This window comes from Trematomus bernacchii, unplaced genomic scaffold, assembly GCF_902827165.1.
Source record: "Trematomus bernacchii unplaced genomic scaffold, fTreBer1.1, whole genome shotgun sequence".
NCBI lineage: Eukaryota > Metazoa > Chordata > Actinopteri > Perciformes > Nototheniidae > Trematomus > Trematomus bernacchii.
In genome coordinates, this window is record NW_022987973.1 from 4,071,252 (window position 1) to 4,085,426 (window position 14,175).

Genomic DNA, 14,175 nt, shown 5'->3' on the forward strand with positions numbered 1-14,175 from the left:
TTTCATCTTGTTTCTTGCAGCTTCCTGAAGACGGCAGTAGTCCCAAAGATGTCCCTGAAAGCACACCTGAAATCTGTGAGATGTCTCTACCATCATCATCATCCATTGGGGAGACCAGACACTTGGAGTCCATTGGTGAGTAATTGAATGGTGCTCTTGACTCTTATCAATTCCAGATTTTGTTCTTACGATATTAACTTTGTTTCACACTAGGGATGGTACTAATCTCAAAGTTCTCTGCAAAATACTTACATTGTTCAATTCTGCTACTTAGTATTAACCTGTTCAACCCGCAGCCCCCACCCGCGTTTTTTTTTCTTTCACGAAACTGTGTCTCAGGGCTTCTTAACATTTAAAAACCTATTAATGTGTCATACCCACTTAACGGGAAGAAACTCAGCTAACTGACGATATGAACCATTTTTACCGAAACAAAACACAAGTGTCACAAGAAGCGTCTAAATGAGCCCTGAGCGAAAAAATGCAAACACCCTTAGCACAGAACTCTCTAGGTGTAAATACCCGTATTACATATCTGATCTGCACAAACAAGATATCGATTAGCAAGTTGAGATTCCACAGATTCTACAGGTATTGGTATCATCACTGAGCGATCAGAACTCGCGACAGGGGAAGCAAAAACAGACATCACAACACAGAGCTTTACAGGCATTCTGGCTACGCATCACTCATTCACCAATGGGTAATGTTTAGATGGATTTTAGGAACTTCCCCTCGATTCTATTGGCTCTCACGGTTAAAAAGAGATGTCAATCATCAAAATCGAACGAGGGGGGCCGGAGATATGGAAAATCCATCCAAATGACCCCAGAAGTGGTTTCTTTTTTCTAAATCTCTCTTAAAAAGGTCAAATGTCACTTGTTTTGCATCAATCTTGATACAGGGTACTTATTATATGTTATAGTTTGGATTCCTAAAGCTTTTAGTCTACCTTACCATCATTCAAGGGTGGTTTTCACTATAAGTAATGTGTTTTTTTTGGACGGAAACTATAATTTACATTTTTTTACTATGTTCAATCTGAATTTACTTTAAAATAAAAACATTCTATATTGATTCTGGCTTTTCTACATCCAACTCACAGGTTTATCATTGCTTTGAGAAAAAAGATTATTAATTTACCCCTTTTTAGAAGGGAAGTTAAAGTCATTTGTTCTGGGAATGTCATTTTCGAGACCTGAAAAACAGGCTCAGGGCTTAACAGGTTAAAGTGATAATTTAAAAAAAAATGTTTAGAACTTAAAAATGAAGCTACTTGCTATTGCTAAGGCAAGAAGAGTCACAACCTTGGTTAGACTCCCAGGGTCACAGACTTAATGATGATTTAGATACAATTTGATTCACACTACATTGTACAACTTTAAATCTGTACAATTATGTTTAAATGTCTTGTTTTACATTTTCAGAGTCATCCCAGGTCCAAGCTGACACAGCTATGATCACAAAACAAGAACTCCAGACCCTGCGCTCAGAGTTTGATTCACTGAGTTCGGACCTGGCACTGAGAATGGAGTTGACCTCCGAACTGGAAGTCCAAGTTCAAAACTTGGAGACGAAACTTCAAGCAACAGAGGAGCAGGCACAGGGTGCAGCGCATAAGCTGAGCATCGCTGTGGAGGAAAAGAAAGTCGCTGCTGACCAGGTATGAGCAAAGAAATTGTAGAATGAATGCCACTTAAATAATAAATGACAAGTTTACACTTCAAAGATACTAATACCATGTTCTAATTGTAGTTGTTCCAGCTGTCAGAAGAGAGGGAGACCTTAACTCAGCAGCTGCAAACAGCTCAATTCCAGCTGACTGATGTGATGGAGATGATGGAAGGACTAGAGATGGCCAAAGGTAAATATCTCTCTGCATGTGAGGGATTAACTTCATCATACTAGATTATTTACGGATCTTAAACATCAGTCCTCAACAAGGTGCTGAATGTTAAATACATTTAGTTGTGAGTGCCTGCAATTAAAGAGCAACCATAGTTTGTGTTCATATGTTTAGGAGCAGCTTACACTTCCCTGCACAGAAAGGGCATGTGCAGGCTTTAAGGTCTGTTCTTTGTAATTGCGTGTTGGTAGTGATTAGACACTTTCCTCGGTTCTGTAGGTGGTTGGGACGAGAAATTCTTTCAGCAGGAGAGTGAGCTGAGGAGGGTTCGCTCTGAGAAAGCTAACCTGGAGCAGCACATCCTGGGCATGGAGTCTGAGCTGGAGACCCTGCAGGGGCAGAGGAGCAAACTGGGGACTGAGATGGAGACGCAGAGGAGGACATGTTCAGGCATGGAGCAGCAGATAGAAACTCTCAGGACAGAGGTGAGCACTCGTCAAGAGCTAAAACAACATTGTGTTTTTTAAGCCTACTGATCCATTAGTGTTGCTATTCTCAATCCTTCATTTTCTCCAGACAACCCAGCTCAGGTCTGAACTTGTGTCCTGCACCGAGGAGCGAGACGACCTGAACCAGTCCATGGGCCAATGGAGAGACAAAGTTCACAACCTGGAGAACACGAACTGTGACACCAGAAACCTAATCTCCATCCTGGAGGATGACATCAGAGCAGGGAGGAAGGAGTATGAAGCCCTTCAAAGCAGCATGGAGAAACTGAAGACTGAGAGGCAGCAGGTAATTACATGTAACATTAAAGAGTCAAGGGCCCGGACATTGTGTCACTTAAAATATGTGGTGCAGGTCGAAAGAGACATTTATTTAGAAGTGGCTTACATTGGTGCAGGGTGTCCGCGGGGTCTTAAAAAGTATTCAAAGTTGATAAATCAATTTAGCCAAAATTAAGACTATTAAAAAGTATTAAAAAGTATTAAACGGCATTTTCCAAGGTATTACATTTTGTAGCTTGTTTTCAATAAGTATATAAATTGTCCAAAGAGGTTGTATTCTACAGTCTGCCTGAATGTAATCATTGCGTAGGTGTGTAGTGTGATTCTGTGTAGTTTATTTATGGCATCCCGTTGGATTTGACGTCATCTGAACAGGACATCGCACGCTCACTGCTTGATAGCGCACGAAGGTCCGTTTACGCCGGTTGTTAAACAACATCGTTATGGGGAAATGCAAGTTTGCGTCCAAATGGTTGGAAGATAAGGAGGAAGGACAATCAATACTGTATATAGTAAATGTGTCGCCAATGTAACCGGTTAGAACTCGAAGTGGCGATAGGTCTTAAAATGTATGGAAAGGGTCTTAAAAAAGGTCTTAAAAGGTATTACATTTGACTTCAGGATTCCTGCATATACCCTGCTGGTAGCATTAAGTAAAGTCCACAAGTCTGTCATCTTGTTAGGTTGGCTTCATCAGGCCAGAGGCACAAACTCCAGATGGGTATCTTGACCTTGTGTTTGTTTTCTTCTCATATTTGAAGCTGCTGGATCAGGTTAAGGCACTGGAGCAGGCAATATCCCATCAGAGTGGAGAAAGAGATGAGCTGATCGGGAAGCTGGACCAAATCCAAGAAGATCACACATCAGCCGATAACAACACGGAGTCCATGGTCGGCAAGATACAGGTGAGGGGCTGTTACTACTTGTGTTTAAGTTTCCTCAGAGAACCCATTATCAAAAAGCTTGCTATTTTAGGTTTTATGTTTTCAAAGCTTTATCAATTAGATTTAAGATACCCCCTAATTGTTACTCCTCTTTCTCCTAAAGGCGTTACAGGGAGAAGTGTGCCGCCTCTCACAGTCTCTGGAGTCTTCTCTTCTGGAAAAGGGAGAGATTGCCTCTCGCCTGAACTCAACCCAAGAGGAGGTCCAGCAGATGAGGACTGGGATTGAAAAGCTGCAGGTTCGCATCGAGTCAGACGAGAGGAAGAAAAAGAAGATGGGAGAGATGCTCAAAGGTAACTCTTAACATCTTTGAAATGACAAAACCTATTGAGTTGTGTGAGGTCAGGTGGTGTCTGTGTGATGAGGTGGTGTCTGTGTGAGGTGGTGTCGGTGTGAGGTGGTGTCTGTGAGGTGGTGTCTGTGTGAGGTGGTGTCTGTGTGAGGTGGTGTCTGTGTGAGGTGGTGTCTGTGTGAGGTGGTGTCTGTGTGAGTTGGTGTCGGTGTGAGTTGGTGTCTGTGTGAGGTGTGAGTTGGTGTCTGTGTGAGTTGTGTGAGTTGGTGTCTGTGTGAGGTGGTGTCTGTGTGAGGTGTGAGTTGGTGTCTGTGTGGGTTGGTGTCTGTGTGAGTTGTGTGAGGTGGTGTCTGTGTGAGGTGGTGTCTGTGTGAGGTGGTGTCTGTGTGAGGTGGTGTCTGTGTGAGGTGGTGTCTGTGTGAGTTGGTGTCGGTGTGAGTTGGTGTCTGTGAGGTGTGAGTTGGTGTCTGTGTGAGTTGTGTGAGTTGGTGTCTGTGTGAGGTGGTGTCTGTGTGAGGTGTGAGTTGGTGTCTGTGTGGGTTGGTGTCTGTGTGAGTTGTGTGAGGTGGTGTCTGTGTGAGGTGGTGTCTGTGTGAGGTGGTGTCTGTTTGAGGTGTGAGGTGGTGTCTGTGTGAGGTGGTGTCTGTGTGAGGTGTGAGGTGGTGTCTGTTTGAGGTGTGAGGTGGTGTCTGTGTGAGGTGGTGTCTGTGTGAGGTGGTGTCTGTGTGAGGTGGTTTCGGTGTGAGTTGGTGTCGGTGTGAGTTGGTGTATGGTGGTGTCTGTGTGAGGTGGTGTCTGTGTGAGGTGGTGTCTGTGTGAGGTGTGAGTTGGTGTCTGTGTGAGGTGTGAGTTGGTGTCTGTGTGGGTTGGTGTGAGGTGGTGTCTGTGTGAGTTGGTGTCTGTGTGGGTTGGTGTCTGTGTGAGTTGTGTGAGGTGGTGTCTGTGTGAGGTGGTGTCTGTGTGAGGTGGTGTCTGTGTGAGGTGTGAGGTGGTGTCTGTGTGAGTTGGTGTCTGTGTGAGTTGGTGTCTGTGTGAGGTGGTGTGAGGTGGTGTCTGTGTGAGGTGGTGTCGGTGTGAGGTGGTGTCTGTGTGAGGTGGTGTCGGTGTGAGGTGGTGTCGGTGTGAGGTGGTGTCTGTGTGAGGTGTGGTGTCTGTGTGAGGTGGTTTCGGTGTGAGTTGGTGTCGGTGTGAGTTGTGTATGGTGGTGTCTGTGTGAGGTGGTGTCGGTCTAACTGTGTTGGTTCACCCCTCTAGCTGTCCAGAGGAAATCTGACTCGCTGCAAGATCGCATTGCTGTCCTGGAGCGAGAGAAGGAAGACCAAGAGGAGAGTCTGGAGGAGGCTGTGCTTCAGGTAGTCTCAAACATGCATATGTTTAAAAAATAACCACTGCATCCTTCTTGCATTGTCATGTCTCAATTTAACCATTGTATGGAAGAAACTCACATGTGAGGATGTTTGGTGTCAACATTTGCTTAGTAGTAGTAGAACCTTTATTTAGCCAGGAAAATCAATTAAGAACAAATTCTTATTTTCAATGATGACCTGACAGGAGGCAAAAGGCTTCCTGAGGGGATGGGGGTTGGGAGGAAGAAAATAAAAAGACAGACTCCTGGCACTACAGAACCCAGGAGATGACACAGAGCAGAGATGGCAGGCATAGCAGTTAAACATAACATATCTAAAATAATACTGCCGGAGTTCAATCATTTATTAAAATAATATAGAACATTCATTCATCCATTCATTCCTTCATGGCAATGCATACTGTAGGAGAGGTCAAGACATTAGTTTGTGTTAAATTAATGTTTGATGTTCCTACACAGGCTGAGACAGCCACAGCTGAGCTGGAGGAGGAAAGGATAAAGGTATATTCACTTTCATTAGTGTTTGGCTTAATGTTGGCCTTTCTTATGTATCTATATGTTCTCAATACCAAACAATATATTAATCAGATGTCTCGTTTATTTTCTCTTATGCTGCTTTTTCCCTTTCCATCCTGATTTTCTTCTCCTCCTTTCTGAACTCTGCTGCTGCTGTCTGTCTTTGACCTTCCCTTCCTCCAGGTAGAGGAGGAGAAGAGGGAACTCACCGAGAAACTTTCCGAGCTGTCTGCCACACTGGACGACCTGAGATCTGAGAAAGAACACATGGAGAGTGAGCTGGAGACAAAGAACAGAGAGATAGAAGAACTGAAGTCCGCTAAGGAGCAGCTGGAGAGAGGGTTGGAGAAGGCAGAGGTGGAGAGAAGAGAGGAAGAGGAAAGGCAGAAAGAGCTGGAGAAAGGAATGAGAGAGGAAGCTGAGCGGCAAACAAGGAACATGGACGACCTCCAGGCACAGCTGGAAGCCTCCCAGCAGAGAGAGACCTCCCTGGAGCAAAGGGGTGCAGAAACGGAAGGGGAGAGAGAGAGGCTGCAGTCTCTGCTGGTGGAGATGGAGAAAGAGAAATCCTGTCTGCACACTTCTCTGGAGGAGTGGCAGACTGAGAGAGAGAAACTCCGCTCTGAGGGAGAGGAGTGGGAGAAGGAGAGGGAGAAACTCCGCTCTGAGGGAGAGGAGTGGGAGAAGGAGAGTAACAACCTGAGGAACAGTATTAAGGCTTTAGAGGAAGAAATAAAAGAGCTCCAAACACAGAATAAAGCTCAAGAAGAAAAGAGGGAAATGCTGGAGAGGGAGGCAGAGCAGAAGAACGCTTCAGTAAAATCCATCCAGGAGGAAGTGCTCTCAACTCTGTCTTCAGTGGAACAAGAGAGAGATCATCTGCAGTGCACTCTTTCATCTGTAGAAGGAGAGAAAGAAAGGCTGGAGCAAGAGAGGGGGGTGTTAGCTGAGGAGAAAGAAAAGCTACAGGCTGACCTCTCATTGGTCGAAAAGGACACGCAACAAACTCTATCTTCATTGAAGGAAGAGAAGGAAAGAACGGAGCAGGAGAAACTAAAGATCGATGGGGAAAAACAAGAACTGCAGTCTTCCCTTTCTTCGATTGAAGTCGAGAAAAATAACCTGTCCTCGGCTCTTTCCTCCCTGGAACAAGAGAAGGAGACACTTCAGTCTACAGTTGCCTCGATGGAGAAGGAGTTGGAAGAGTCCAAAGAGTCTGCAGCAAAGCTCAATGAGCAGGTACACACACACACACACACACACACACACACACACACACACACACACACACACACACACACACACACACACACACACACACACACACACACACACACACACACACACACACACACACACACACACACACACACACACACACACACACACACACACACACACTGTAGTGGCTTTTTAACCTTATCCATACATAAGCCACTGAGGGATGGGAACGGGAGAGCTAAGTTCGGACGCGTGTTCCAGATGACAAAACAATGTCCATACGAGTGTATATCTTTCAATCCATCGATCCATTTCTTGTGTTGTCCATATAGCCTTTCTGTTACCATTCAGATAGCAATATATGCACGCCAGTCACGCTGAATACAAACAGGTTTAACATACAGCTCATATTAACACGGCTTCTGCTGACACGATCGAAAACTGTTTGCTTCCGTCCCACACACCTGCACCTGATCACCCAGTGATTACATTTATACACACACACACACACAAGTGAATACTCCATCTTGTGTAGAAAGTTGGAACTGCATCATTAATTAAACGTCCAGATAAAATACAAAGACACATGCATTATGGCTCCAACACACACATAGTTCTATTTAAGTCTCAAATGTCCCCACGTGCCAACCATTCGGCATGTATCCTAATAAATAAGTGAATTCAAGATAAACAGACAACATAGTATGAATGATATCTTGTTTCATTTGATGTTATGTTATGTTTAGCATGACTAAATCCTATCTCTTTCGGTCTGTTTCAGGTGTCACAGCTAACGTCTCAGGCCGCTCGTCTGTCCAAAGAGAGAGACTCTGCCCGGAGCAAGATGAGTCTCTTGATGAAGACCTGCAAACAGCTGGAGCAGGAGAAGCAAGAGATGCTGAACGGCTCAGGTGGGGAAACGCATTCAAATGCTTCTGTAATAAATACATAAATAAAACAGGATGAACCTACTACTTTCATGACATACAAGACCTGCGCCATCCCATGTGTAAGAAATCAGGATTGACCAGAATTCTCTATCTGTACACAGACATTAGTTTGTGTTTACAAATCAATCCAAGATGTCATGAAAGTATGTGAACGATTAAGTAATTAGGTTGTATCATTATACTATTTTTGATTAAAAACAGAAGAGCTACAGTATCACTATAGAGAGGCGAAGTCCCTCCCTTTCCGGTGGACCTCCATGGGACCTTATTTCGGAAACATTATGCATTGAAGTCAATGGAGAGAGAAAACGTATCTCTCGATCCCGTTTGAATTGGGCCATGAATTACACGTATGATGTTTGTCAATCTTAAAAAATAATTTCCATGTCAAAAAAGTCACAGTTTGTCGTAAAACTGTTGAAATATAAGACTATGAAAAATACGCAACTAGAAAGACTACAAATCCCAGAATCCCGGTCCCGCATGCTGGCTCTTACGGAACCGACTAACTCCCCTTGTGTGTATGTACAGCTCTCAACATGCCCAGACTTGGAGTGATTTTCACTACACATGGCGACTTACTCCCTCGACAGTGCAAACTAATTATTTTGTTAACATGGGGCACATTTGTGTCACAGGTGACGTAAAGAGCAGCGACGCGGTGGAGACTGAGGCGAAGCAGCTGGAGGCGGCAGAGCAGAGAGAGAAGGAAGTGGAAGACCTGAAGAGTGCTCTGCAGCAGAAGAAGGTGGAGGCAGAAGAAAAAATAGTGGAGTCACAACAAAAAAGTAAGGAAGTGGAAGAACTTCAGGCTGCCCTCGATGGAAAGAAGAAAGAGATAGAAGAGAGGAACGGAGAGCTGCAGGAGATGAAGAGCGAGTTTGACGAACTAAACCAAAACCTGGAAGACAAAAGCAAGGAGGCCGACGAGAGCATAGAAAAATACTGCAGCGTTATGCTTAAAGTCCACAAACTGGAAGAGACCAACGATTCACTGACGACCCGGCTGGAGCAGCTCACTGCTAGCCGACCAGCTAACGAATCAAACGTCCCCTCCAGCGGCGCGGACGCTACTCGCCGGCGCCGCTCAGGGAGGAAGTCTTACTCCAAACATCCAGAGGAAAAACTGGATGAGAACACAGAGAACAATGCACCTTTAACTCTGCAGAGGTCTCCTCAAGGGAAACGAGCTCACCGTGACATCAGTAATAAAGACAGCGCCCAGGAGGCCCTGCACAACCTGACAAAGAAGATCAAAGCCAACGCAGTGACTACACCCAAACCAAAAACTGAGCAGGAAGACGATGAGTTCAGACCAGAGGGGCTGCCTGAGCTGGTGCAGAGAGGTAATGTAACTGCAACTCAAGTTCATCAAAATATAGGGAAGAAAACACCTGTTTCTTTTTTTAACCCCTTATGGATTTAGATGTATGCAGTAAATGTAACAATTTAAATGCTGGTACAATTTTACAAAACATTTAAGGATGAGAAAAGTAATAATTTGTTCTCTGGCAGGTTTTGGTGATATTCCTCTGGGGGAGGCCAGTCCGTTCATCATGAGGAGAACCACAGTGAAGCGCTGCAGTCCTCGACTCGCTGCCAAACAGACGGTTCCCTCTTCTGATGGCATGGTGAGCAGCAACACACACACGCACACCCCTTGTCTGTGCTACTTATACCCGACAGCCAGCTACACAAAATACGCTACATTTGCGTGTCAACACAAATGGCATGTTCTTCAAAACAGCTAATCTTGTTGCTACTTTATACTTTATAATGAATACATGGTATAAAGCAGAGCAGAGTGATCAATGGAGTCCAGTTCCAGACACAGTCCTTTTGTTGTGTAAAGTTCAAATATTCACTTCCAATTATTTTTCACTCTTCTTATCTTGTCTTGCTCTTCCTCCACAGGTCTTGGGGTCCATGCCCTGTCTCTCCCCGAATGGTGAGGAGAAATCTGCACACCGCTCGCTGAGTGTCCACCAGACACCAGAGAAACAAGAAGACAACTGCCACGTCCAGTAGATTATGATAGACACAGTTTTGCACTTGTGATATGTTTGCAGAAATATACACATGCATGCGTCATTAATATAAACAATCCACCTTTTTAAAATCACACGTTAACATAAAGACTCATTTATTTTCTTTATATTTGGGGTTGGCACTGGGTTTTTCTGGGTCTTTAAAGTCACAACTACACCCGTCAATGTCTCATTTATCTGTTGGATGGTTTAAACGCATTACAAACAAATCAATAACCAATATAAGATGATGAGGCAGGTTAAACGAGTGTTGAGTTTCTTCAAAGCACTATTTTTCTAAAGAGATTTTTAAGGAAACTCCTTGAAATGTCAGACGAGTGTTCTAGTGTGAATTCGAAGATCCCCTTTTTCTGCTCCTCTTTCTTCATGGCTTCAGCTTGCAACTGTTTCCTTGTCTTTACCACTCTGGTTGTACTTTATTTCCTTTTGTACTGTATTTGTGTCCTTTGTTTGCGAGAGTCTTGAGCCTTGTACATAGTCGATAATATACAGTAAATCAACTATTCATCGTCTATCTGTTAGTCCTGTATCATATCATATATTTTCTCATGGCAGCTAAGATTTTGTAGATTTTATGCATTAATATTTTTGTAGTTAAACTCAAGAACACATGTTTTTTAAAACATTTCTTACTAATCTTTGCAGAAAATGATAAAAGCAGATGTGATTTATAACTCTCCTTTTTGTATGTTTATAGTTAATTGTTACTGATCATTGGCCTTTTTATACTAAACTTTTACTGCTTCATAATGTGCCTGGTCTTTTTTTTTGCAATCACATGGGTGAGTTTAATTTGTTTTATGATAACTTAAAAGATATACGAAATAGCAGGAAGCACAATAGAGCAGGGGTTCCCAAATCTTTCAGCCCGCGACCCCCAAAATAACAGTGCCAGAGACTGGCGACCCCCCACCACGTGAATTGTCAACGGGGGTGGTGCTAGTGAATTGTCAAAGGGGGGAGCCTCGCTGCGGGGACATTCTACAGATGGCCAGTCCGCCCCTGAAACATGTCTATGCACACGTTATTATGAATAATAGTAAGACAAATAACAGTGTTTCCCATACATCGACATACAAACCCCACAGATCCTCAAGTCCGGTGTGTCTCACTCATTAAGGCGACACACGGCAGGCAAAAACATCGTTTTTCATGCACTGGTCAATTTTGAGATTTTGTGCTATTTTGATTCCATAACATGTTTTCTTTCAGGCTTTTGGAAGGAAACAAAATACACATTTAGGTGTTTATTTTACTATAGTTTGTCTATTTGCGTCTGTAGATTTCTCCTAAATTCAGTGCCGCGACCGCTGTTTGCACCTCAGATATCGTTGGAAAGCTCCGTCTCTCCTGCACAATCTCATCGGATCCAAATATGGTCATTTCCTTTGTATCAGCAACCAATCGTGAAAGTACAAAGGGGTCTTAAACCAAAAAACTAAATATCATTGGCTGGTGTCAATTTCTGACAACGTGATTCGTTCAGATGCGTCACGTGGTGTGCTAAAACACTTATTGGTTTAGCTTTCGCTGGAAATTTAAATCTCAAAATGGCAAAAGAACAGCGATAAAAACGTTCACAGACAAGACGACAACAATTGTCACTTGCACGAAGCAATGTTAGACAAAAAACAAATGATCCCGAACATGAAATACCTTCACGGAGTGCGTCGAGGCGCAAGCTGTCATCCAAAGAACAGGAGGGTTTAGTTGGCGCCACACAGCAATCTTTAAAGGTCGTTTTCTCAAAATTAGTTTTTTCTCCTATTCCGAGTGAGACATTTCCACTTCAGTAGCACTTGCATACACCAAACCTTCCAGTTATATTCCTATCAATATTCTGAAGGTTTTTACGGAAGAGTTTGTTCATATATCATTCATAGCCCAAATTATATAACATTTTATACCTAAAAATATGGCGAAAATTGATATTTTACGGCTGTTGACAGTATTTTCTGATTTATGGAGTGATATCCAAAATCCCTTTCATTTAATTTCAAACCTTTATTTAACCAGGTGAATCCCATTGAGATCATCGATCTCTTTTTCAAGGGAGACCTGCTGCAAGTAGGTTCCACATGAAGACATAAAAACACAAAACTTCTGTAAAAACGTTAGATTCCAATATGACTACAAAATGAAACTAGAATTTCGAACCTGACTGGTTCAGAAAGGTGTTCCTGAAATGTATTAAATGCGCATATTTAATGAGATTATGGCTCATTTGGATGGGGTGCCCCTACAAATAGAATCAAATTCTGTGGGAAACACTGGATAATAATACATATTTATTTTTATTTTTTATTATCTCGCGGCCCCCACTTTGGGAACCCCTGCAATAGAGTATACAGCAGGGGTATTCAACTAAAATTCAACGAGGTCCAGTTAGAGAAAATGTCCCCATGCAAAGGTCCGGAACATCAAAATATCTAACTTGCTTTATGAATTAGTGTGATATATATTGAAGTAGCCTGTAGCTGTATCAACGTCTGCATGTAATCAACAACTGACTGCCAATCAGATAAAGAAAGTACAATTCAAAAACAACAATATTTATTGTCAATGAACATTGAACTATACAGATATACAGTAAATACTGTGGATATGTGTAATGTTCCTCTCGGGCTGCATTTAAAAATAAAATAGAGAAATAAATAAAATAGCTTTGTTAACCGTTTCACATCATGACTTAACAGTTTCAGACGATTATAGAACATACACATCATAACAATTGAACAGTTTTAAAGTTTCTCTTTCTTTCCCTCTTATATTGCAGTCCCTCACTCACTTTTCTTTAATTCAGTGCGAGAATTGAGCTTGAGCTTGTCCTGCCAGGAGTTTAAATCTGGGCTGAAATGGTGTCAGGGCCATTCTCATACACACATGCAGGTGCTCATTGGTTAGCCTCGGTTAGCCTGCCCTGGAACGATATTTAGTTTTAATTTTGATCCTGGTGGACTGATCATATTGGGCTCTGAGACTGCTTATTTTTTGAATGTTTGGTCAAACACTTTTAATCAGGGTTGGGAGGGTTACTTTGTAAATGTAATCGGTTACTGAATACATGGCTCTGAAAGTAATCTGAATACAGTTAGAGTTACGTGTCTTAAAAAAGTAACGTATTCAGATTACTTTTAGAATACTTTATTTTTCCATAACAGATGGGTATGTTTTGGTGAACAGGAGACACTTATTTTTACTGTTTTAATGGCTTATCAAGAGCACAACTCAAACACAACATCTTTGGGTCATTCTGGACAGCTCCCTCTCATCTGCACCCCATAAAAACATCACCAGGACTGCATTATTTGTACTCTCTTAAACCTTTCCTTAGAATATGTTATGAATTGTCAGGTGTCCTTGGGTGCTTTGAAAGGCGCCCCTAAATAGAATGAATTACTATTATTATTTATTATCTGAAACGACGTAATAACTTTTAAAACTGTTTCCAGTCACTTGCCCCATGCATTCAGCAGCAGCAGGCCATTCACTTTGATTTGATCCCGTTATGAAATGTCATCATTTCGACAATAAAGAAATGCTACATAAACGTTATCTTGCACATTTTATCGAACCATCTCCGTTTCTATATATTTTAAAAGAGATCTCTCTCTCTGATCTGCGTGCGGGCGCGGGGCCTCACAGACATGCTGCAGCGCTGTGCAGTGTGCACACAGTTCTGCTGGTAATGAATATTACATTTTATGAGGAAACTTTTCCACCAATAATTCCAAAAAGTATTCCAAAATGTATTCACATTCACCGCTTCTCTCCCTGTATCGCTAATTATTCTCTTCACCCACTTTTCTCTCTGCCGCTCTCTCGTCTCTTCTTCTGTGTTTCTCTCCCTGTATCGCTCACTCGTCTCTTTCGCCCCCTGTCGGCGGCGGTTAAAATAGAATCGCCCCGTCAAAATTGAAATCCCCTATTAATGTATTGATTATAGGTCCGGGTCCGTATAGGTCGGCGTCTGGGTCCGGATCCGGACCGCGGTCCGCCTGTTGCCGACCCCTGATATATAGTGTAATGGATACTGCCCTGAGTGACAGACTTTTTTCCCTTCATAAAAAAAAGGCGTATTCGTCGTGTGACTGCATGCGCCGAACCGTGACGGTTCGGGACGAATACGGATACCGTTACACCCCTACTCTCTTTATAACATGTAAAATCACATTACAACGTACCACAGTCCATCTGCCTACCC

The 14,175-nt window shown here is 42.9% G+C and overlaps 1 protein-coding gene across 1 annotated transcript in view; it reads left to right on the forward strand.

Annotated features, from left to right (window-relative positions):
• cenpf (centromere protein F) overlaps positions 1 to 10,718 on the forward strand; it is a 45,976-nt gene extending 35,258 nt beyond the window's left edge. The window contains exons 45-58 of the mRNA XM_034116348.1: positions 21 to 135; positions 1,428 to 1,663; positions 1,756 to 1,864; positions 2,126 to 2,331; positions 2,423 to 2,641; positions 3,396 to 3,539; positions 3,682 to 3,871; positions 5,125 to 5,222; positions 5,696 to 5,737; positions 5,936 to 6,991; positions 7,755 to 7,884; positions 8,562 to 9,269; positions 9,439 to 9,554; positions 9,838 to 10,718. Coding sequence (XP_033972239.1) covers positions 21 to 135; positions 1,428 to 1,663; positions 1,756 to 1,864; positions 2,126 to 2,331; positions 2,423 to 2,641; positions 3,396 to 3,539; positions 3,682 to 3,871; positions 5,125 to 5,222; positions 5,696 to 5,737; positions 5,936 to 6,991; positions 7,755 to 7,884; positions 8,562 to 9,269; positions 9,439 to 9,554; positions 9,838 to 9,951 — 3,483 coding nt within the window. The 3' untranslated portion in view covers positions 9,952 to 10,718. The remainder of the gene's footprint in view (positions 1 to 20; positions 136 to 1,427; positions 1,664 to 1,755; positions 1,865 to 2,125; positions 2,332 to 2,422; positions 2,642 to 3,395; positions 3,540 to 3,681; positions 3,872 to 5,124; positions 5,223 to 5,695; positions 5,738 to 5,935; positions 6,992 to 7,754; positions 7,885 to 8,561; positions 9,270 to 9,438; positions 9,555 to 9,837) is intronic.
• Positions 10,719 to 14,175: the final 3,457 nt, after the last annotated feature.